Source organism: Bombus huntii, chromosome 13, assembly GCF_024542735.1.
Source record: "Bombus huntii isolate Logan2020A chromosome 13, iyBomHunt1.1, whole genome shotgun sequence".
Classification (NCBI taxonomy): domain Eukaryota; kingdom Metazoa; phylum Arthropoda; class Insecta; order Hymenoptera; family Apidae; genus Bombus; species Bombus huntii.
Genome location: NC_066250.1, coordinates 4,294,498 through 4,320,693, shown reverse-complemented (window position 1 = coordinate 4,320,693; position 26,196 = coordinate 4,294,498). Strand labels below are relative to the sequence as shown.

Here is a 26,196-nt window from a genome sequence, read left to right as displayed (position 1 = left end):
TAGAAGAGGCGATGTTTGTAAGCGAGAAGGAGAGAAATGGAGCAAAAGGACCGATTTAGAGGATTGTCGAGAGAGATCGTCGGTCAAGCTCGACAATCCTGATAAATGAAAGAAGCAAATGCCGAATTCGGATTCCCAATAAGGGTGGTCGATGTCAAGCGACGTGGAACGACTGGATGGAAATGAGGGTGGGAAAGAGTGGACGCAAGAGATGGCTTTAACCCCATGACGTCGTCTGCCGGCGACGATCTGGATCTATATTCCACCCCTTCTCGTCTGGTCTTCCGCGTTATTTCGCGCTCGGACATCTCGCCGATCCGTCGTATTCTCTGTGATGCTCGTCATGTTCGAGTTCGTCAAATCCTCTCATTTGCGTTAACCCGTAAACTCGTCGTTTCGTCCACGATGTCGTGTCTTCTCGCCTTTCTCGACCTCCAAGTTTTCTTCGCTTCACTTAATTGAAAACGAGATCGAATAGACGAGTTAACGAAAATTTACTTTACTAAAACGTTACGCGTATACACCGTGAGTGTTAGCACATTTTTTGTTTCCCACAAAATTTGACGATTGCCTTAAATTAACGAGGAGACGATTAATCGATCGTGATTTTCTATTCCATAGCGACATAACGATGCTAGAATTTGTAAGGGTTATTTCTATGGGTTACAAGAGGAACATAATTTAATAACAATCATATTTGTCCCCGCGATCCTCTAGCCCGAATTCCATTGTGACAAAGTTTTGTAGGAAATAAACGTAAACTTGGAAGAAGTTTACCTAAAATCTGTACCAAAATTTGAAACGCATCGTCCTTTTTTCCATTAAAAAATATGTTGTTATGTAACAATTATGAAAGAGATGCGCGTACATCATTCCTGAGATGTTTCATCCGTCAGAATACACATTCGTTGTAACCGTGGCCTATCTTCTAAAAAGATTGGCGAGATTCGACACGGAAAATTGTACAGGAATGTGACGGATCTCCAGCGAGCGTAACAGCAACAACAACGATAACAATAACTGCAACAACCCCGTGAACATCCGGCGGTGATCCAAAACGCATATTCGCCGCTTCCGGGCTAACTTTCCCTCCCCATTTTCCTGTCGCGTTATATCAAGCTGGAGGGGTTGCTTGCGTTTCCGCCCTCTCCCTCACCACCCTTCCTCGTCTTTTCCACCCTCTGTCTCTCTCTTTTTGTTTCTCTCGCTCTGTGGATGCTCTACGATTCTCTGTTTTTGCCTGTCCTCGTCTCCGTTCGGTTGGATGCAATCAATAAGACATTCGTGACGCGACGGTTATGGCTGATGGGGACGTGAGCACAGGGGCCAACGGCCAGCCCCATGAATATCTTTCGATAGATTGCACATCGGCCTCGTTCACCCTCGATGCGTCGCGATGCGTCGAACCCGTGCACGTGGAGGGATCGAGACGGGCCACAAGGGTGGACGATGTGCAGCCACGCATCCACTGCGGTTAACTTTCCTCCTCCTCTCTTTTTTTCCTCTCTCTTCTTCTCTCTTTCTCCCCGTTTTCACCCTCCACTCTTCCTCCTATATGTCTTCTCTGCCGCGCGTTATACCGTTCCCGGTCTTTATTTCCGACGACCTCGTTGACCGGATGAACCTGCTCGCTATCGTTTTGTATCCTTCCGTCGACCATGCTAATCGAAAGTCTTTTGCGCGGAGGTAGACGAAGAATTACGAATTGAAGAAGCTGCCGCGGTCATTTGGATGAATAATTTGAACAAACCGATAGAATATAAACTCCAAATCGATGAACGTCGTATTGCTTTTTCAAACGTTTTATAAATCTATAGCCAATCGATATTCGCCGTAACAAACTTTTCTATCTTCGTATGTACGAAACTTTTGAATACGAGTATTGCCTTTCTTTCTCCACATACGATTTAACCTTCGTGATCCGACGCCTGGCATTTTTTTACACATATACTTCTCGAACAATTGACAGAAAAATTAATTAATCTTCTACGAAATGAATCGAGAATCATAGAATAATGTTATCGCTCTTTCGATTACGATTTGAATATCTCAAACGGATCATTGTGATTCTCGGACGTGATCGTTTCCCTCGTCTCGCCGATTTTCTCCGGCCACCCCAAAGTAATCGAAGTCCGACAGCGCGATCCGGGATTCCTCTTCAACGGGATTCGTCACGCGGCACGGCGATGTTCGAGGGCTCACGCTGCATTAATAATGCATATCCAGTGTACAGAAAAATGCATATACGAACCGCTCCTAGCAGGGAAACACCGTAATATCGTGAACGTTCGACGATCCTGTCACGACTCGGTTTCGGCGATTCCACACGAAATTTGTCCTCGTTAAACGCGGTCGACACCTTCGTGTCTCTCGAATTACCTGTTCCCAGGGTTTCCTTTCACCTTCCCCCTGATCGTGTGTGCGTCTCACACTGGTGAAAAGTCACCGTTGCTCACGCACACACACGCTACGCTCGGCGTGAGTCCTCGCGGAGTTTTCGGACTGATTAGCATTTTTTTTCCCTTCTTCACGCTTCCAGCGTGACCCGATGACGCCTCGTGGCCGGACAATGAGGCTACTTATTTATTTAAATACCGGGCATCCTGTCCTTTCACGCGAAGATTTATGCATGCCGCCGAGCTAATTGCCGGCCCATTATCCGGATAATGGTATTCCGTCGCGTAACGACGCGTCGTCTGCCTTCTACCTCTCCTCTCCCTCTCCACCCCCTGTCCACGTCTTCCCCCCTCGCGCGTTTCACCATCTCCTTTTTTTTCCCCCCCGTTTCCACGGACACGTTCCGTTCTCCCGTTCCTCGGCCGGTTTACGTGGCTCCTCTTGGTCGAACAAAGCACGAGTCGCTGACTCGAATATTCGATCGACTCGTTCAAGGATGCACGAACGATACCCAGCTACCGATGAAACGCTGCCTGTTGCGAGGTTGTTGGGTCACTTGTAAAATACTTCGGATAACCGACGTTCGTTTATGCTATCTTATCGCATGGTAAGCTACGAGATCTAGCGATTATACTGACACGTAGAATGGTTGCGCTGTTGCGCGCAGTTTGTTGTGACGAAATACCCTCGCGATTAAGAGTATACACGACAAACTATTTATCGATAATTAATTTGTAGGAAATGTAAAAATGTAACGATTACCGTGTCACGAAGCTGTTGTTCGATTTTTAAAAGAATATTATAATTTACATATGAATTTCACAGTAGATCGACGTTGTTTACGACATCGTGGCGGACCATCGTCGAAAATAGATCGTCGGTTCGGTAGAACGATGACGTACGAGACCGGTAAATCAACAGAGACGTGCTCACTCTTCAACAGGACCGTGAAGAACGCTGCTGAACCAACGTCAATAAGAATAATTATCGCGTAAAAGGAAAAATAACGAAACAGACCACACTCGATTTTTATATCTCAATCGATACCCTTTGATCGATCAAAGATTTGTACGTATTTCACGATGATTATCGATGAACGAACCTCGATATCACGAGCGAATGATAAATAGAACGCGAAAGGGAAGCCGATTCTTCAAAGTGTCTTTCCGGTGGAGCTGTCAAAAATTCGAAAAATCAAAAACACAGTCACCCACAGGTAGACATGCACGAAATTCTCTTCAAAAGAATGGTACTTGGTGTATCGTGGACATTGATTTCTAAACGGGCTGTACCGTAAACGAGCTCTCTCCGCGTACGACCCCCCGTGCCAGCCAGCAGACCAGCCCCATCCAACCCCCGCGAAACGCTCGAAAACGCGCTTTCGCGTTCCCATCGAATTGGGAAAACGGGCAAAGGGTTGCTCTCTCCTCGTTGCCTTTCACCCGTGACCTGGCCAGACGACTCGAGGGGTGGGAGGGTTGCCGAGAGGGAGGAAAAAGAGGAAAAGCGGTGTGTGCGGATCGGAGTCGGAACGTTTGCGCGCACCGGATCGGCTCCGAGCAGGGCAAAGCCATGGAGAATCGAATGATAATCGAATTACAGCGTGACGATCACTGTGACCATGGATGGCCAAGTTTATTGTTATTCATATGGGGAGTTAACGAGCTGGAGGGATTCATGCGTATCCTAGTTTCATTTCGTGGTCGATAAACCGTTATTGTTATTCACTTGCTTAATAAATGGGATAAAAAGTATCGTCGATGCATCGAAAATGTAAATTGAGCGTGTATATAATCGCGCGGATATTTACGGAAACTTTTTAAATCCTGCGCCGTAATACCAAACATTTTGAAGTTTCGTTATAACTGAACGAGTTCTTAAATTTCATTCTAACATAACGTGATAGGACTACGATGATTATTACGGATTATTATTATGATATAGCGAATGACTATTATCGGAGATTGAGCTACTATTTTATTGCTAGGTAAAAATAGATATTCGCTCAGACTTGCCAATTAAGAAATTCTTGTCTTTACACGGATACTCGCTGCAAGCGTACACATGCACATACATACCCATGCGCATCCTTTTTGGCGTAGGCTTACGTTGCTCGCAAGGACTACACTTGACGCTACACCAGCCCATCATCGTCTGCTGATCTTCTACTATCTGTAAAATTAATATAAAATTAAAATAACTAACTGTCTACAATATGACACTTATTTTAACTTATACGCTAACGCTACATTATGTTAATAAAATTTGAAGCCAATCTAAAACTGTATACAGAAGTTACGAGTCATCCGTTACGAACATATACGTAGTAAAAAATTATGAATAATTATCTTGAAGATATAATTAATGGTAAAGGTGGCCTTTCTAAATGTTTTAGCTCATTAACATAATGAATAATCGACTGCTGAAATAGTTTATGACTCGTACGTTGCGTACGTTTGCAATAAATACTGTACTGCTTCTGTATACCTTCATGTAACTACCTAACAATCTCATAAATAGAAATATATTTGTATTTATAGACGCGATCTGTACAAAAAGGACAGCATTAACGAGGATGAGATTAAGTTCGGAGAACGATATCTAATTATTACTGGGACTACATCGGAACAATGATTCAAGTTAGTCGCAGCGAAAGGGGAATCGATCGAGTCGTCGTTTTCTTCGGTGAAACGTTTTACGATTTGTCGGAGCGTTCGATCGTCGTATTCAGAGTCGCTGTACGTCCATGGAATTAACATTAATTTCCAGTTTTCAATTGCAGTCGGCGGAGAGAAGATCCGTCAGCCGCTGCGAACGACTGGATAAGGCAGCGATATACGTAGCCTGGTGATTAGCAATTCGACGTTAAGAAACCGACGGTCTGGGTTTCCGTGAAAAACGGGGGGAGGATCCTATTTAAAAAGTTTGATTAAGAAAGCCGGCTGGCTATTATTGTCATGCTAATTATACGAACAGAAACGCAATGAAAAGTACACGTCGAAATGGAAGGAACTCCCTGCCACCGGGTCGCGATGCATTTCTCATCACTGTTCCTTTTTTTTTTCCTCCCTTCATTTTTTTGTATTCTTTCTCCTTTTAACGTTCTATGTCGTGTACGCAATCAAAGGTACGTGCAACGTAACGATTATATTTTAATCGGTATAATACGTACAAGTATATCTAGATAAACTAAGGAAAAAGATATTGAGAAAAAATAGTGTATGGAAATGTGTTTAATAAATCAAAATTGTAAACGATCGTGTTATCTGGAACTTTGAAACACTCCAAACATACACTCTCGTTCGTAAGCATCAGGGAATTTACGGAAGAACAAAGCAATCCCGATAAATTATTGCAAAATTATCAGAATCTTTAGCAATTATTATCTTCCTTAGAGTATGAGATTACGAAGAACTCGTGTTTTCAATATCGCAATACGAATGACGCTAATTATACATATACGATGAAGTTGAATGATTCCTCTCCTGTAAAACTCTTGCGCGTGGCACTCGCGATTTCCAAACGCATATTTTAAAACGTTATTTTATACTTTACTTTGTAGAAACGCAAAGTTTTTACTAATCTGTATCTCTTATCGTTTTCTTATCAAAACGCTAAGTGTCTTGATGCCCATGAACGAAGATGAATATAGAGATATTGCTACGTTACGAGGTACTATCATAACGTCAATTATCAGTCTAACGATTCACAAGGGACGTGTCATTTTGTCAGTCGATCACGCAGAAAAATAAGAACTTTGATTCGTCCCGGCAGAAACTTTTTCTCGTTCTCCCTCTTTCAAGAATCATATGCACCGCTTCGCGTTCGACATCCACGTTTCCGGCGATGGCGGTGTGCGCGTACCGGAAGTAGGGTTGTTCTCGAGCTTCTACCTTCCCCTTTCCAGAAGCAACCCCGATTTTTAGACAAGTCGTGCCCTTAACGCGTAGACACGAGCTGCAGTTTATGGGGCCGATGCGTAGTACTCTTAATGCTCGGCGACAGTACTCTCGTCAGGAATCTCGTCGTATCCTGAAACATCCCCGGCACGTTCCACCTACATAAATCGGCTATGAGGCATAGCAGACGATCGGCTCGTAGTCGTAAAAACGCGTGGTTTAAGCGCATTACGCGAAAATCCCGCTTATTTTTCATTCCCCTGTAGGGGATGCTTTCAGCCCTTCGAAGGTGTTTGGGAAATTACGCCAAGGATCGTCAAGACCACGCGATCGATTCTGCGAATATAACGCGAAGGATTCTTCTCTTACCTAACTTCTATGTTCTCCTGTTTTGGAATTTTATTTATTTTTAACTCCTGCGAGTATGCGTATCTCTTTTATTTTTCATGAAGAGGTTAATTTAGACTTTCAGAGAAATGTAAAAATATCTTAGGACGCTACATTACACAACCGGTAGATTGCGAACGTTTATGGAAATTTGTACTTTTGCGAACGCAACTGAAGAAACGGAACCTACGCAGACATTTGTTTCCATGACGAGTACTGTACCTTGTACAACTTCTAAATTATTCTATGTTTTTTTCTGCATTTTCGCAACTTTGAACTTTCCATAAACGCATAGCCACCCAGCAAGCAGATTTTAAATCAGCTATGTGGGAAGCTTTTCACGAAAAATAAAGGTCTGCTTCGAAGAAGCAAGCGAAGTTTCATAATAACATAAATAACGTAATAGGTTGCGTACGAAGAATTAGAGGAAAGTTGTCAATGATCGGAACTGTGTCCCGATGGTTAAACCAAGATTCTTCTCGATTCGAGATGCTCGATGGATACGAATGTCGGCCGTCGTGGTACAAAAGTCACCTGGACCCGACTTCGGCGGTGAAATAAATCACACGGCACATACATCATTCGGTCGTGCGGGGCTGACGACGCCGAGTGAAAAAGTAACTGAAAAGCTGCGCGAACGACAAACCGCCGGCTTATCCAGTTACACGCCGGAGGGTTACCCATTTTTTCCCTTCATTTTGCACTCCCTCCCTCCATCAGCGTGCCTATCACCCAGCTCTGGACTCTCATCGCAGTCTGCGAGCCACCCTCGTTTTTAACGCGAAGCAGCCTCAACATTTTAGACTTCTATTTGTCTCCAACAACCTTGCTTCTCTGCCTCACTCGAAATATTCAAATTGAAAGCAGAAGGAACTTGGCGAAAGATGTTTTCAGATAAAATTCACGCAACAAGAGAAAGCTTCGCAAGATGTTGGTGATAAAATAAATCCTAGCTTAGGTACATCAGAACGTCGTTCGTTTGAATTACGAGTCAGGGGACGAGACACTTTGTCGGACCAATTAATCCTGATAATAGCGGTTCGCCATTCCTTTCGAATCTTCTTATTGGCCAGATACTCGGGAAACCAGCGCGTTTTCACTAAATTGTTTCTGCGTCGCGTTCAATTTCTGACCAGCACACAAAGATCGAATTGGAGATTCTTTCATTCAAGAAGATATACGATCTCTGTCGGAGTTCAAAATTTAAGGAACGTTGAAAGAACGATCGAAAGCGAGGATCGGTGGTTCCTTAAAGAGGAGCTGAAAGGGAAGAGGACTCGTGGAGATCCGTGTCGCGACTTCTCACGGGGATTTGCCGGTCGCGTGGTCATTTTTCACGGTTCCCGGTCGCAGCTCCGCTCCGTTAAAGCGTAATCCAATCAAAGAAAAGTCCTGGTACAATGTGTCGTTTAATCGACGAACAAGGCGCCACGTTATTACCTTCCCCCTCGTTGGCTACAATGCTTCCTAGCGGATCGGGGAACAATGGCCGCGGCAAATGGATACGCACACGCTGTGCGTGGCCCGTAATCAGGGGTCTCGATGAACGCTAATACCGGGTGTTCGTGCTTTCGCGATGACTTTTTGTTTCCGCGACAAACAATCTTCCCGCATTCCCGGACAAAGTAGCCATCCTCTGTCAACCCTGGTCGCTCTTCTTCGACCCATTGTCTTGCAACCTACTAGCAACTACTGCCACTGACATTATTAGCCTTACGTAGTGAACTGTGAATACCAGAACGCCGCCAGTGAACGTCGACGAGGAACCACCGATTTGTCTTACCCTCCAAGCCGCCTTCGCATCCACCTTCTCTAATTGGCCCCTCGATTGGGACCTCGAGTGCGTGAGAATCTGCCCACTCAGGCCCCTGACTTTGCTCGTCGACAGACGCACAAATCGATAGGCAATGATTCCAGCTAATCTGATTCGAAGAAAATTGGCGAGGTCGATTTTACGTCCGATGGAAAGAGAGGCATCGGACTCGACAAGGATGCAAAGCGTAGAATTTTGGAACGAAGCAGAATCGCGTTTAGTTGTACTTGGTTCGTACGAACAGGTTAATTCTCAACTTTAAATGTCTATGCGAACTTATAATCGAGTGCGTGTTATCCCAACTATGGTTGATCACCGGCAACTCTAATTTCGTCAGTAGCTTTGTCGCTGTAATATAGAACTAGGAGTATCTTCGATTGAAATTTTCTTAAGCCAGATCCAAATTGGCAATAGGACGAGAGTTACAAGCAGCGACGTATTAATTAAAAATCTAACATCTCGGACTATGCTTAAAGCGATTATTAGATCGCCAGAAGATTAAACTGCAACGCCAGCTTTTCATTGTATCTTTGATATTCCTCGAAGTGGCATTCGTGGTCGATCGAGATGAGACTTGGCGGATATCGTAGAAACAAGTGTGGTAAACCCGAGATATATTAGGTTGTCCGAAAAATTTCTTTCGTTTCATAAGGTGATAATAGATGAACAACAATTTCTGTTTTATGTTATTTTACTGAATTAAGTATGATCCATTTCGTTATATTTCTATTATTATATTCATGCGTAATTCAATAAACTAATATAAAAGAAAAAACATTGTGCGTCTATTATTTCCTTATAAAACGAAAGAAACTTTTCGGACAAGCTAATAAAATCTCAGATGCGACAATTCATGCGTTCGAAAGATACGCATCCTCGTGTGCGATAAATTCCTGTCGCTATGATGACAATACTATCTAAGTGAAACCAACAAAGGGAGTATCTTTACGCTCCTCTGTGAAAGAACCCAGTCGTTTTCTTCGCTCATTGAGTTTAACGCATATAGAGGCACACCCCTCAGCTATATACGTCGCTCGTATTTCATAATATTGTATCTAGTAATCGCCGAACGCAGCGTCTAATAACGCGAGATCAATTAGGATTCCATGGAGGGCTAACTATTAATTCTTATCGACTAGGCTAATGTCGTCTGACCAAACGACAGCCTCTCGTGTCTGAAACCATGCAGAGGGCAGTTGTCGTCGATGTAACTGCGGTCAGTGACGCGAGATCGTGGCGGAGGGGAAGGAGCGCGCGAAGGAACGAAGAAGGAGCGGGACGGGGGAAGAACGCGGAAAAGCTGGAGGCAAGAAACGGAGAACGCGAAGGAAAACAGAGTGGCGAAGAGAAAAGCAACGAACATGGGGGAAGAAGAGGGAACAGTAGAGGGTAGAGGGATGAGAGAGAGAGAGAGAGAAAGAGAGAGAGAGAGAGAGAGGAAGAGAGAACGTAGCTTGGGCAGTGCGTATCGATCTGGCCGCGTTACGTGCGTGCCGGAGGTTGGGGTCCTGGCGTGGACCAATCGGAGGGCCACTCCTCTCTCTTCCTCTCCTCTCGCTCTCTCCTTTTCTCTCCAGAAACTTACTCTCGTCCTCCTTGTCCTCTTCGTTCTACCTTTCCCTGTCTGGCCAACGTCGACGCGTACGCGTTCACGCACTCACGCACGCCACCGGCGTGTACCTGCTTGATTACGTCGGTTGATAACGCAACGCGGCCATGTCGATACAATGAAATGGCGGACGATCGAGACCCCGTTCCTTTGCCTGGAACACGAAAACTCGATGCTTTCAGGCAGCAAGTCTATTTTCTTTTAACAGCGTAGACTTGAAAATTCCGGGAGCGGTGAATCTTTTTAAACCGTTTAGGTCTACGTACCATAGCGAACGAGTGGAGTACCGTTTCTTCGGCTGGAACGCGATAACTCGACGCTTTGAAACAGAGTCTATTTTCTCGCAATAGCGCAGACTTGAAAATTCCGAGACTCGAGAATTCTAAGAACGGTGAACTTTCTTTAAATTGCTTAGGCTAACTCGTGCAGCGTCGCTGCATCGACTACGTGGAACGCGATAATCGGATATTTTAAGGCAGGAGATCTACTATTTTCTTGTAATAAAGAGAATCTGAAAATTTCGAGTCCTAAAAAATCGAGAAACGACGAATTCTTTTCAGTTTAAACGTTTAGGTTTACCGTGGCTAGCGCGTGGGACGCCATTCCTCTGTGTTAGAACACAATAGCTGGAAACTTTGGAACAGAAAGTCTGGTTTCTTGCAACGGTAGAAGCGTCGAATGTCCGACTCTCGAAGATTTCGGGAACAGTGAAATTTCGCTAAATCGTCGATAGTACTATGGTTTACAGAGAAACGCGCTATATCTGTGAAACCACGGACGTCACGTCGAAACAATGAAACAACGAACGATAAAGTTTTCACCGTGAAATCCGACACACCGGATGTTGCTCGCAGGAAACGGCTTATGAAACCATTTCCTGTTTGATGTTTCGAGTGCAAAAATATTAGTGTCGGGCGAAGCAACAGGGAACGCCGGATCCGCGAGGGCGGGCCATCGTTTCACAGCGACGAAAATTTGTCCTCGGTTTAACGAGAAGATCCGAGAGAAACAGGCTCGTGAATATTCATCGGTTGTTAGGCTAAAAGATAGAAGAAAGTTAAACAGCGAGAAGCAAGATCCCTGTGAAGCTTTTAGAAAGTTCCAACGAGGTGTTTCTGTCCCTTGACGATCTATTAGGGTCACAATTAGGCAAAACATCCCCAGGAACTCGCTCTTTAGCAACCGTGAAAACTGTTCTCGACTTCAGAAATTCGACTCGATGTCCCGACCTCTATAAATTTTCCCTGGTCCTCGAGACAATGAGAAACTGTTTCCGATTTTACAAATAATATCAGCTCATTTGGTACGACAATGGCGTTAATTTTTGAGTCGCCAGTGACTACAAATTTCCAGCTTCCGAGTTATTAGCATAGAGCAAACGGTTATTTCTACCTTTTACAGGTTGAGTTTTGTAAATGATGTGCAAAAACGTACGACATAAGGACACTTGTGTCGTTATTGCATTCTCACACGTTTGCAGCAGAACGAGAGCGTGAAGTTCATTAAAGTTTCAAAGAGAGTATCTTGCGCTATTACGATATCGCTCTGAAGCTAACTATAGCTTCTTCCTCTCTCTTTTTCTCTTTCTCCTTACAACGTGTTATTATTTCAGCCTATAGAATTTATATCGTGTTATTCATTTGCAATTCTAACTCTGCGGCCCATCAAAAAACAATTGTCGCGCGTAGATTTTACAAATTTATTAATTAAGTTTTACAAATTTAGTAATCTAGACATTTTCACAAATTTAAAGAAATTGATGTATTTATAACGTTATGATAAATTGCGATAAAATGCGCGATCCTTCATGGGTTAATACGACGTTGCTACAAAATCGAAATAATTTAAAACATTCAAACTCGTTTTGCTCGTGTTTTGTTACAATAAATGAGCGATACACGTACTTCTCTCTGTACATCGTCTCACGCACGTCTCTGTGTACGCGAAACGTTGCGTATCGAAATAATTCACCCTACGTATCAAACATTTCTTGGACCCTGAAGAATGTACATTAAATCATATTTACGATATTAAAACTCGATGATAAATCGGAACGGGATATGAAAATTCTTTTCATAGGGAAACACTGGATAAAAAGGCTGCAAGTGCACCGTGTCTGGTCACGCGATGGCGTTCCGAATCTACTTTCTATTCAGTAGATGGCGAGAACTCTTTGAAGTTTATCTGGCAAAAGGAATCCTGGTCGTTGAGGTAAATAAAAGAAGCTGCAAGTAGTTGAGTCGCGAAGCTGCCATCTCGTTGAACTTTAGCCAGACAGAACGGCTCTACACGGTTTGTCCACGCGTGAAGACCAGAACGGCGTATACCGTCGATTAACGAGGAAATTCGATGAAATCGTAAATTCGTTCGCTCGTGTCGGTGCTCCCGGCGAGAGCTACGCTGTATTTACCAATAAACGTTCAGAGTATATTCACACACGCGCACACGCGCACACGCGGCTACAAACAACCGGCATGGCGGCCCATCGGGGACCAGTGAAATTTGCTAAACGATGTAAATAATGGATGGGAACAGTTGGACAGTTTTCAGTTATTTTCCCTCCACGTTCGCGCATAATTCAAGCGAAATTTATTGCCGCTGCTCAATTACGCAAAATATTGTCAAAAAACGCCACCTCTCTTACCCGCTATCTCTTTCTCTTTTCAATGTACGCTTCCAGTTTGACATGCCTCTAAATCATTTTGCTAAACACGGGATGTTCGTTGTCGTCCGGCGGATTTTCCATCCTATCTCGTTTTTCTATCGCGACATTGTTTCGTAATTTAACTAAAAATAATTGAGATTATTTAACGGATATATGAACAATAATAGAACGCACTGCTTAGTCGATAATTTCTTTATTTCGCGATCAGTTACCGTTTTACGTGTCGTTTTATTTTCCTCCGAGATAAATCACAATCGTGTTAAAATTAATAGCAAGAAGCAAAGCCGATGTAATAGAAATTCATTTGCTTTTATTAAATTTTAATTCCACGATCACAGAGGTTTTTCGTCAAAGGAAAACGCAGTTAATCGACTGACTAAGGACGCTGTAAATCTCGAACACCTTTGACATTTGTACACAATATTTTTCAGACGCTCGTTCAACTAGCTGCGATGAAACTTCCGGGCGAAGATCGCGTTAACGCTGTCGAATTTCAAAATTCTACCAACCCGCCATCGTTTTCCACATTGGACACCATTGTTTCTCGAGAAAATAACGATCGGCGCAAAATACGAGGCCCGAGTGAAAATCACGAAAGTCCTGCGGCCGCCCGGGATTCACCCCCTCTAATCTGGTCTCCTTGGTTTCGCCCTGAGGGCGAAAGGAGAAGACTCACCCCCGAGCTTTCGTCGACTGGGTTACTTCCAAGGGTGCAAACGAGCGAGCAAGATCGGCTAAGAAAGTCGCCGGAAGGCGGTGCGAGATGGATAAAGAGGCTGGCGAAGGCGTGTGCGAGAGAGGACAGGAGGCGGTTTAAAGGGTAGCGAACGCCTCGACAAAGGCAACCCTCTTAAAGTCCGCTCTACACTCTGCCTACCAATGCGAATTCGAAGCCAGATACCGCGTGCCAGATTTTTGGCAAAGGGCTGAGTGCTAGCCACCCCCGGAAATGAACTGAAATTAGCCCGATAAACTTGAGAATACCAAAACTTGTAACTTGTGTCCAAAGAAAATGACCTACGAAAGGGGTCGATGGGCAAAGACAAACTCGAAACTTGAAATACGTAGATCGATCTATAAGTGAGTTACTCGCCCCTTTAAAAACAAAGGATGAATAAAGAGAAAAAATACGTTTTATTGCTAACGCGGAATTAATTCGCGAACACTTCTACGACCCGCGCGAAATGTACCTACACTCGCACCAAATACATTGCAGTTCTTACGTTACATTATTACATTAGAATAATAATAAAATTTCAAAATGTTTCGTATAATGCGTGATTCATATATTCGTAGAAACAGTCGAATAGTTTGCCGAACCACTGTACCTCTCTTAGGACAGATGTTAAAAGGGTACAGTGATTTACTTATTTACGTTAATCTATGTACGTACGTATGTCCTTTGAAAAATTACTCTGGCGACTTAATAGAAGAGAGAAGGTTTGAAAGAAGGTTCTTCAGCCCTAATGTTCTTCCGCGTCCCTGCGAGAGTCGTTACTCCGATCGAGGAAAGAAACGAAGGCGAAGAAACAAGCGGGGGAAAGAGCAAAATCGTAAGTAGGGACGCGAGCGTCGTCGGCTCTAATCTGGGACGCGGCACGAGAGCGAACCCTAATCCAGCTTATCCAGAAAGTAATTTTGAGTCTTTTGAAAGCGACCCTCTCCTGTCCTCCCCTGGCAGCCTCGTCCAGGGAGGAATCCCGAGAGGAAGAGAGAGAGACAGAGAGAGAGAGAAGAAGAGAGAGAAGGGACGGGGGTGGTCGGACCTCGCGACCGTTCGAGGATTTTAAGTCCTGTGGAAGGACCTCACCACCCTTGGAACAGAACTTTTCCACCATCCCTATCCTACGAGTTGCCGGTGACGCTATCAGCGAAGAGCAGTTGTTTTTCTCGATTTCGGTCGGGGGAAATTAGTAAGGAGAAGTGAGGGGTAAAAACGGGCTGATCCTTGGACAGGATAACTGCAGACAAGATACGAGAGTTGGAAAAGAATTAAATGGTCCAAGTGTGCATCCTTTCATCGTCATCGGCAATTAGCAAATGTTTAATGACGTTTGAATTTCATGAGACACAGCATCGATTCTTGCTTTCGCGATTGCCACGAATGGGCAATTTACAAATTCTGTTCCGACATATCAAACGCGTAACGATGATCTTACTTTCGTAATTAATTAAAGACAATAATTTCTCCTTCCTATAAGCGCGTACGGTTTCGAACAAAAGAATTTCTCGAAGATACACAAAGTACAACACACAAACTACAAGCTCCGTGTTAAATTTAATTCGCGCGATTCGCGTGTATTCCCGTAGAGAAATTGATTTCCGCTTAAAATCGAATTACTAACAAGGTTCGGCTGCTTGATTTAAATTGATTTATGAAATACCGCCGAATGAAATAAAAGAAAGGAAAAAAGAGAAAATATTCGCGCGTGTCTCGACGGAGGCAACCGCAATCTGTTAAAGAAATACATACAGGGAAACACGAAAAACCTCTCACGCATACCTGAAACCGTATACTGACTCTACTCGGAAATTCTATCAATATTACTTCGAAGCTTCGATATCTAAAATTTTCTGCAGATATTTTTGCTTGAAAAATTTGAATAAACGTAAAAACGTCGGAAGAACGAGCTACGACGATTTTGAAAGATTTTCGCTACAACATGCAAGATTCTGAGAAACATTTACGAATAAGCCAACACGATGATTAATCGACGATGTATCCGGCTTGTAACTACTCTGTTAATTCAAATATCTAAAAATTTTCATTCACCGAAATATCTACGACAACCTGCTGACTGGCGGCAACTTATCTGGCATCAAAATGGCAAATGATCATCGAGTAATGGCCGACGTCGAACGCAGACGAAATAGACGCAGAGACAGCGAGCGAAAGAGGAGGAGGGTACATCGTGTGCTGGAATATTTCGAGAGTACTCGATGCATTGTCACTCGGGCCTACCCTTGGTCCACCCTCTCGACGATTCGAAACCAGCCCCGGTACACAGGGGGAGGTAGCTGCACGTGCAGAGCTAACGGCTCGTTGGCCGAGTTGCGCGCCTATACACGGTGTCGCATTCAAATCGAACACATCGATACAACCCACCTCCCTCCAAAAAAACTTTTGATCTTGCCAATATGTTTGCGCGTCGATTCCAAAATCCCTCTGGAATAGGCGAAAATTCCTTCTCTACGAGTTTCAAACTCGTTCCACGTCCAATCGACTTTGTTGCGAATTTCGGATCAGTAAAATGAACGTATTGAAAATAGTCTTATATACGTTGTATATCGATTAGTATATTCGCCTAGAATGTTACACGATAGTAAATGATTTTCATACAGTAAGTGGTATTCTTATTTACGTTCACGAAACTGAGGAAATTAAAGTTTCATTATTTTCATCGTACCTCTTTTGTTCCTCTTCGTCCAATGTAATGCATTTAGTTAACGTTTCGTTACAGTTTGCATGATTAAACTTTGCTTGGAAATTAAGAAACACGGAGAACTCTGTACATTTTGATACGTTTTATCTATGGTTATATCGGCTATTTCATTCCTTTTCACCAGCAATTTCACAGAATGAAGCGTGGCACACGGTGATCGTGACTAAGTAGACCGCGGACGTTCATGCGCGTTCATACTTTCAGCAATATGACGAAGCTGGAGATTCGTATCGCCTGCTAAACATTACAACCTCACTTCGTGTATCTGATTTTTCCAAATTTCCGTACGTCCAAAAAATACTTTGTAAACGAAGAAACATCCGCGACCAGTACACTCTGGCCGCGTTATAAAATCAAACTTTAAATTACGCGAATCTTCAAGGATACGTATAAAAGGTTGTTAATTCCCTCGTAATTGCAATAAACAAAAATTCTTCCTACTCGATAATTTCTCAAACTGACCACCGAATCGATCAACCACCTTCTCTTGTGAAACCACCTCTTTCGAATCCTTCGAATCGTCTCAGGACACCCCGTATGAGAGTTCCAGGCTCGCCTAGCTATTACCTAACCTAACCTGCGTAGGCAGCCGTTCGTACATAGCCAGGATGGTCTAGTATATAGAGGCTCGCAGGTACGTACCTAGAGGGACCAGCTTCATCCTAAGCAGCCACCCCGTTGGCCGGGTAGGTAGGTAGAGTATTATATACGTAGTGGAAGCTGGAGGGTCCTCACCGCCGCAACATTACGCTGATTGCCTGAATTATCCGCAACCAGGCTGCCTGTACGCTTCTATATACGCACTCACACGTGTATAACCGCTGTTCGTACACGTGTGTGCACGTAGTCGGATACGTACGTGTATCATAGTACTGTACTGGTACTCGTGCCGGCTGGTTGCGTATCCGCGCGATTCACCACCGTCACAGGGATCGTGTACGTATTTGCGGTTTGCCAGAGAGTGTTGGTGAAAGTGCGGCAGTATCGTCGCGCTCGTAGAACGGTTTACGGGCAGAAAATTGAAAACAGGGCGCGTGATTGCGAAAGACGGCGGCGCGATGCACGTGGAAGTGGAATAGCGAATAGACTCGTTGGTGTAAACATAGGCGAGGCTGCTACCGGTTCTCTGGATGAACTTCCCTCTTGGAAAACGCGCAGCGGCATATGGGCCGATGTCAGAATACCAAAGGTCGCGCGAAGATTACAGGAAAAACATACCAAAATACATTTCTCGTGTTTCACGAGGCAACGATCTTAGAATTCAATATCGTCGATGAATCTTATACGAACAGCGGTGGATTTCTAGCTCGATATCTGCCAACGACCATTTCGTTCTTCAGTTTCTGACACATCCGAAACACGGTGCAGCAGGTGTATAAAATTATTTCGTAGATTTTGAGGATCGTTTGCGAGTTTGTCACAGGTGGCGTTAATAAAATGAAACGATTATCAAATATTCGTAAACGTATACGTCGACGCTAGGAATTCGAGATCAATTTTCCTGGAATTTTGCTGATGTTCTATCAGAGAATCAAATAAAACAGAATAACCAGAGTCTGGTTTAATATCTCGCTTTTCAAACAGTCGGTGTTCGCGCGCAAAATCATACGAAATGCACGCAGTTTATTTCAATCCTCCGACCATTTCTCTTAACATCGCGTTCAACCGAATCGTTCCAGATCACCAGTCGCTCTGAGAATCGAAAGCCGCATAGAATCGTAGCCGGTGAAACACGGACAACGCGTTGTGTCGGAAACAAAGTCGGTCGATTCAGAAGGGGCATGTCGTTTTACATTTTTTCAGCCGCGTTCAACGGATTGACCGGTTAATAGAGGCAGCTCTGAAGCGTCCATTTAGCGATCCTTGTGGATGCTGTACCCCTTTCGGTCGTCTCTATACAGGCTATAGGGCAATCTCGATGGATGGCCGGGCGGATAGTCGCGTGCAGTCGCGTAGTCGCGCGGACAGAATCGCGACCAACCAGCGGGAAAAGGTGAGACAGAGCCGGATAGATGGAGATAGAGTGAGAGGAGGCTCGACAAAGCGAGCGTTTCGATTCCGGTGACACAGTGACACGGAGCCTGTCAGCGGAGGCCAGCCATTGGCTCGTTTCTGATAAATAGAACGCTACCGGGAACAGTGTCGCGAGTACCGACAATGGGGGTGCCGGAAGACCGGGGCAGCTTTAATTTCCCCCCGTAGTTCCTGGCAATTACCGCGTGGCGCACCCCGATAGCCATCTCTATCTCCGACCACAATGCACCCGGTTCCGAGTTCCCCTCCCCGATCTGCCATCAACCCCACCTCGGCGACATCTCCGACACAGTGTTTCTCAAACTCTCCACTGGCCACAAGCCCTTCGTCACTTGATAATCTTCGCCAAACGCTAAGGGGAATTTCATTAAAATAGAGTTTAGAGACAGAGTTCAAGTTAAAGTCTCGGACTGTGCTAAAGTAGATATAGGGGAAGAGATTTTGCACCGTGTACAGACAGATTAGGGTGATTTTGTTAAGAAAGGGGTTGCAGATGTTGGGAGACACTGGTACACCCTCATACCTAGTTGGAATCTTCGCTAGCCTTTTCGCGATTCGGAATTTCACGGTCAAAGGTGAGAAGCATCCTTACAGATTCGTCGCCCTTTTGTGATTTCTCCATTCATTTGGAATTGTAGCAGGTACTTTTCATACTGTGGTTAACGCGACAAACACGGTCAATGCGAATGGTTTCCTGGTATATTGGAGCGGAGAAGCTTTTGCCAAAAATCGCAGAAGTTCAAAGTCGTTTATCCAGTTTCAGATGCAGGAATTATCGACTGCGCGGCAATCCATACGGAATATTAATTACGCTTCGCGAGTAATGAACTTATGCAGATAATTACGTGCAACGACCTGTTACACTCGAGAATATATGGCGACGTTGTTTCTTGAACGTCGCGCTATCAAGTTCCAAACACGCACCGTCATAGAAAAAATATTGAGCAAACTCTTGAAATTCTTCTCCACAACTGCAACATGGTTTTCGTAGAATTACGTAAAACGATTGAAGAGAAATTACAGATGAAACGCAATTTTGATTCTTAATGAGTTTGGCGAGCCTACGAGAAAATCATACGACCAGAGATTAAACAAAGTTCGTTTCCTAGTTCCAAAAGTCTCTGAAAAATTGATGCAATGGTCTACCACTATCTGGTGTCTTTGAATCACAGAAATTTATCAAAGGAATATGGAGGAGATTTTGGAAAGCAATCAGAGCGTTCGCGAGAGGAACGAGCTCGATAATACGTCGATTAGAATGCGATCCGTTGATGATGCTTCGCACTCTGACCAAAGTGAACCTTCGCGAACCAATTCGTAAAAAAGATGTAACTTCGCGCGGTTCCCGCGTTTCTTGGTAGTCGCGCGAGACAAAACTTGGCCAGGAACCAAAGTAAACGCGTGACGAAGTTTTATCGCGCGAAAGTTGCCCGGTCAAAGCCGATTAAGCCAGCCGATATCGTATCTCGGCCGCTTTTATTCGTGGAACAAACGAATGAGGAACTGCTCGCTGGATCGCCGGCACCGAGCTGTTTAACTCATTCGTCCCAAGTCCTTCGAGGAGTTTACGAACGACTCGACTGCGATTCCGCTACGACCGCTTAAGTTTCAGCTTCTTCCTCTCCGACGAGCGAAAGATCCTTTCCCTAAATGAAGACAGACCGACGAGAGGCAGAGACTGCCGGCAACATTATCGTGTTTTAATTTAACTTGCAGCTGCACTTTAATTAGACTTCGCCTGAATGAGGAGACGCCGAGGAGACGAGCAAAGCCAGCCAGACTAAACCGACTCTCTTCCTTCCAGTTTCCGGTACCAGACCTTCTCTCGTCCATCCTCTTCCCTTTTATACAAAATGATGTAGATTGTCTTGTTCTTGAGGGCTATCGAATTTTTGACTTCTGTACAATGGTTTCTTCGTTGAAGATGATCGACGTTGAATTAAAGACATTTATCAGATTTAGGAAAAACTTTGTATGTTCTTCTTTTTGGTTACCGATTAACTAATATCGAATTTCGCTCAGTAATTTGTAATTACGCACCTTGGTATGTTACCAACGAAACAATACATCGCGACCTTAAGATAGCCACAGTTAAAGAAGAAATGTCCAAGTTCAGAAACAGATATAATATAAGAATTAACAACCATTAAAACCCATTAGTTACCCAATTACTTGACACGACGGATCAGATTCACAGACTAAAAAGACAAAACCCTTTGGATCGTAGCATTAGATTTAACTACAATCAAACATACTATAAACTCTTATAATCCAAGTTACAGTACCGCCCCAAAATAATTTACTTATAATTCTCAATGACAATTGATTGTAAATAGTCTACCAAATAAAAAAAGAGTAATTTGTAAATATAATGCATGAAGTATCAGTAAAAACTTTGATCCACGCAGGTGGTCACAACACAATTCGAGAATAATTCAACCAACACTCGGACACAGAAAAGGTGTACTATTTTACAGGATAACGTAGGGCCTTCTTCGATTCGCCAAGAAATAAAAACCGTCGAATGGAATTTTTTACCACATCCTTCTTACAATTCATATCTGTATTCTTGTGTCTATCACATATTTTTATCAATGTCAAACTTCTTTACAAATAGCAACGTTAAAAGTAATCCATTTTATGCACGTAAAAATCAGTGTAAAACTTTTACAGCGGAGAAATTGCAGAAAAATGTAAATGATGATTATATAGTTAAATAAAATTATATTATTGAAAGTTCACAATATTTGAATTTTCTTTTAAAAATGCGCCTAAACTCCCGATTTTGATTCAACAAATTTCGTCATAGATAGCGGTGTACGTTAAGGATACAAGGATTTTAGTTCACAGTGGCGGACAGAAGGAATTTTAATTTTGCATAGAGTTGCGCTCGTAACCAACGCGACTCTCGCAATCCTCTCTCGTTCTCGAGGAGAGCAACGAAGACCTTTCAATAGCTACAAATTCTTCAGACTTTTTTTTTTTATTATTTAATTTGTATTTCACAATTTGTCCAGCTAGTCATTTGGTAAATTTTTTCTAACTAAATTACTAAATAACATGTGGATGGCTACCCCTAGCGGGATACCATCTTCGAGTCTTCGGACTCGCCCAGGCATTTTCTAAGCATTGTAACGAAAGTCACCCAGGTCTAGCGCAATAGATCGTCTATGAGTCGGACGCGCCACTTGAAAATGCCAACTCTCGAGGATTTTTAGGCGTCGAAGTGTCGCGTCCGGTTTATATTTTATACTTCCGATGCCATGCCACGTCGCTGAGCAGTCAATTGTTTAGACTTGGCCAAGCAAGTGGTACTATGTGGGAAATGTCCTGAAGATGTCTTTGTCAGTTTTCTTTTCTACCAACTTCTTTTAGAAAGGACACACTTTTGGCGCGGTCTCGTTAGTTCGTCATTCAACATTCTATCGCAGTCGCAAAACTTTCCAGCAAATGCAATCGCAACCCTAAATGTAAATAAGTTGAAGTCTAGTCTTAAATCTGGCATTAAACCTAACTCGACGTTTGTCAATTAATTTAACGAACTCTACGCTCTAAATCTAAAATTAATTGAATAAGTTAGTAAATGATATTTGGTAATAAACTCGTTAGTAGTAATTAACTATTATAAATTAATAAAACATCGATATTATCGATATCGACACTTGTAATTGAATTACAGGTAATAAAGTGTGCAACTGAAAATAAATCATTTATTTAAATTAAACCTTTTAAATATACAACGAAAATAATTGTAGTATATTAAACTCGATTATAAAACGTAGCATGTTTCACTGAAAATGCCAGTCTTCGATAGACAATGAACGTAGAAATAGCAGTTGCTGTAAATGTTCTCCAATTAAGCGATTTCTTGCTTCATTTAAATTTTAAAACACTGCCCGCTTTGGAGAATAGCCGTTCAGACGAAACGGACGTTGCGCTTATTGCTAAATATTTTTTGGCGAGTTTGTTCAGAAGTGAATTATTCGACTGACTGCAAAATTTGATTCGACAATTTCGATATTTACCAGCTAAGTATAGATATTGAAAATATATCCTCACGTTAAATGTCGATGCAAAATGTCGATGTCTGAATTGAAAACTATCGATGTTTAAAAACACTGATATTATATCGCTCATCAGGAGTACGAATATTTGAACGACTTTTAGAGCTCGAACCGAAGTCCCTGTATTCCAGGACAAGATTCCTTTAATAGTTCGACCCAAAACGAGGAACAGATCGTAACAGTTATTTCTTTTTATTTCTGTTTCTGAAGATATAGGCATTATATCGCAATGGAACATAGAAAGTTGTCAGAAATTTCCCTTTTCCAGCTGTTTCATTTCACGCGTAATATCGCCAGCAAGAATGGATTCGTGTATTTTCCACGACACCCTCCTTATCTGTTCGCACTTAACGAACACCCAAAACTGTCGCGAAGCCCATGACGCGTTTTATTGCTTCGCGCAACAATCGTAACAGCGTCTGGTCTCAGTTGGCGGCGGAGATCAAAGTGAATGGGAAGACTTATCGAAACTGCGGCAAATAAACTTGTAGATCGACGGGGATTAATCTCATGACCGAAATTGCTCGCGCGTCGCTATGGCTGCCTGGGACTCTCCCAAAGAAAATTTAGTTTTAGAAAAATTAGCCAGGAAATTTTCAATCGGCAAATTTATTTTCGAAGGAACCGTAGGTCGAACGAAATACCTGTGCTTGCCGGGAGAATTTTAATTACAAAGAAACGTTAAATGAGCCATCGCGAAACATTGTAGAACAAAATTTAGGGCAGGTTGTATTGCTTTCTGAAATAAAAATTAACAAAGGAAAACAGGTTAAACGTTTCGACAAGAGCTGCAATTTGCCAGATACCGAGAAAAAAAGGCATGAAATCTGGCGACACGGGGAGCCGTGTGAAAGCTCGCGAAAAATTCCACGGTGGTCCCGATTCCCTTCCCATTTGAGAATCCCTGTCCGAGGTCGAGAGCACTTATTCGGGCCATAACTCCCGCACACGTTCCCTACGTTTCTGCCCTCCCGCCCTCATAAATACATGAGACGACGGGCACGAGTAGTCGGAGGGAACGGCGAAAAAGACGACAAACCAGGCAATGGGGCGGGAACGGATACGGAGCACGGGAATCCGGGACTTTAAAACAAATATATCGCGCGTAAATCCAGGCTGGATGTAAGTCATAGGCTCTGCGAGGGATGTCGAGATACATGGAGACATTCGTGCCTGAAAAAAGGGATGGAAGAAGCAAATCGTTGCTGCTTTGCTTTACATATTTCCTGTTGCAATCTCTCCCGTTAGTACCTTTCGACGAAAGAAAACGTCGTAACGGTACAGAGGAAAGGACGCAGTTTTCACCGATTGTTTTCAACGAAAACACGTTTCTTCCGGATGTTTAATTATCAAGACGTTAAATCGAACGCGATTCTCGTTTCGATGTTAGTTTCTGCTGGCGTGTTTCATTCTTCGCTGCTGGCTGCTGGAAACGATGAAATTTCCGTCCGAGCGAACCCCGTTTCCGTAATTATTTCTTAGAATGTCCTCGCAGAGAAGGAACGGAAGCGAGAGAGAGAGAGAGAGAGAGAGAGAGAGAGCTGCAACAGCAACGCGACTGCGATTGAAAGTAAGGCGCGAGAACGTGCCGGCAAAACGACGTAAAACGAAACATTTTTCCAGCGTCGTGGAAACAAATTACTTGAAAATTACTCGCTTGGGATTGACGTTTGATTGCGCCGTTGCCTTCTTTCTTCCTTTCTCCCTTTTCCCGCGAACGGCGGCGCGCGCCGTCGAGTAACCGTGCACGCGAAAGGTAGGTCGAAGGTAGGAGGACACATTTATCCACGCTGGATACCGAAGAACAGTGTAACCTCGCCGTGTATACAGCTAAAATTGTACACAGCTGAAAATTGTACACGTGTGAAGGGTGGATGCACGTGCGCTCAACCTCTTCTCACCCTTCATCTCGTACGATTCTCTCCTCGCTAGTTCCGCCACTTTTCACTCTATCCCCCCGTCCCTTTGCCCTTCCAACGTCTCTCTGTTTCTCCCTTCGTCCCACGTCCCGCCCCCACAGCTCCATCTCTTTCGTCTCCACGTTTCACCTCTTCGTCCCGTTTTCTCCTCTTTCTATTTACGTCGCTTTTCGCATTATCGCCTTTTTCGTCGAGCGAGTCTGGCTTAATTCAGTGGAAATTATTCATTTGCCTAATTGCCACTCGTCGACCTGGATCGTCGACGCTTCGCCGCGGAAACCTTCGCCCCCTGCAACCCCCGCCCTGCCCCCCCCCCTATCCTCTTCGACGCCGATTCCTATCCGTGACAACGACGAGTTTCGCCTTTCATTCTGTAACCGAGCCTCTCGCGTGAAAAGCATTTCGTTAATTCGCGCTGGGGAGAATCGCATCGCCACCCTTTGAGTCCGGTTCCTAGCTGCAACTGCGTTTCAAAATCTTGTCGTCAAGCCGATCGATCTAACAACATCGTAGAGAATCGCGTTCCCGAGAATTGCGAACGGTTCGGTTTGCATCGGGCTGCTTCGAATTTCGCAGGATAATTAACGAAACACGCACCAAATAAGCTACAATGAAATAAATATAAATTAATGTTCAGTAAAATAAAACTTTAGTGGATGGAATCTCATGATGTTCGCTGAACTATTGCGTTGCTTAAATATATTTAAAACGTGGATCTACCAACTACAGGCAATCGAATTTATTATAATGAATACGTATTATAATTTAGCGCAAAATAGAGATTTAATATAAAGAACCGCATAATATCCAATACGTGAAACATGCATAGCTCAGCGAACCTAGTCCAAACGTTGACTCGCCAACGATAATAAATCGCATTTTGGTGTACACACGTTGTTTCATGTGAAATAACGTAAAACAAGAAACATTCGGCTCACGGAGTCTCATAGATGCACAATATCCAGTGAAAACCTGCCAGAGTAGTCTACCAGCAACAGAGAATCGTATTCTAATGTGATAAATACGTAAATTTGGCGCAAAAATACAAATTTCTGTGTACGTGTGTGATATATATGGTAGACCAACAATACCTAGTCAAAACGTTGATCTGCCAACGAAAGAGGCTGGTATTTATTTCGAGGGACGAATTCACGTCGCCGTGGCGTCCAGCGGACCAAGGTTATGTTTCGCGGGGGTGGCACCCGGGTAAGAGTCGATCTCGCGGTGGTCGAGCGTGCATTTCCCGTGGGCGAGTACCGGGGATTCATGAATACCGGAGTATTTGCACACTGTGCGCCGATATACGCGGCAGCGCAGACACTTTCGCGGCCGTTAGTGTGCGCTTTCGTGCGCGCGTGTTGAAGCTGGCCGACACGGCGGACACACGTGGAGTGTGTCGGTGTTTGGTAACGCGGCAGCAAAGTCCCTGGGGGCTTAATACGGTATGCACGTCTGTCGTTCGCGAGCTCGACCCAATGTGGGCTCGAACCAACTACCAGCTAATATTCCACGAGAGGGCCCTGGGCTACGTGCCTGGACTACCGAATACCCAGCGAAACCTGTGGAAACTCGTGATCCAACCGCCTCGTCGCGAACGGAGGCGATTTATTTTTCGCGAGAAAACCGGCTTTTGCGATCCTCAGCCACGCACAACTTCTCTTTCAGAGGGAACATTTTTATTTTTCGGTCAACACGAAGCAGAGAAATTCAGGAATAAATAAGATTTTAGCGTAAACAAGTTGCACGTTCGATGGTAGTTTTGATCGAGCAACTGGTTGTTGATAAACTAGTTTGATTGAACAATGCCACTTCAACTTTCACAATGTGCAATAAAACACGCAGTTCAAGTTCGCTGAACAATTCGATTGTAACCTACTTGCTGTTTAAATTTATTCTCGTTCAGTGTGTGAGCATGGACAACGATGTACGAGCTTCTCGAAAGTTTAATCGATCGGCTCCGCCTTTG

The 26,196-nt window shown here is 43.8% G+C and overlaps 1 protein-coding gene across 5 annotated transcripts in view; it reads right to left on the bottom strand.

The window, feature by feature from the left end:
* LOC126872736 (uncharacterized) overlaps positions 1–26,196 on the bottom strand; it is a 195,671-nt gene that overhangs the window by 28,362 nt on the left and 141,113 nt on the right. For 4 of the 5 annotated variants that reach the window (XR_007692150.1, XR_007692154.1, XR_007692152.1 and 1 more), the window contains 2 exons: positions 10,082–10,259; positions 4,476–4,569 (listed from right to left, as the gene is read on the bottom strand). Coding sequence is in view for 1 of the 5 variants with exons in the window: in XM_050632883.1 (XP_050488840.1) it covers positions 4,476–4,569 (94 nt within the window). In the remaining 4 variants the exon portion in view is untranslated. The remainder of the gene's footprint in view (positions 1–4,475; positions 4,570–10,081; positions 10,260–26,196) is intronic. The other variant, XM_050632883.1, reaches the window with a different exon arrangement.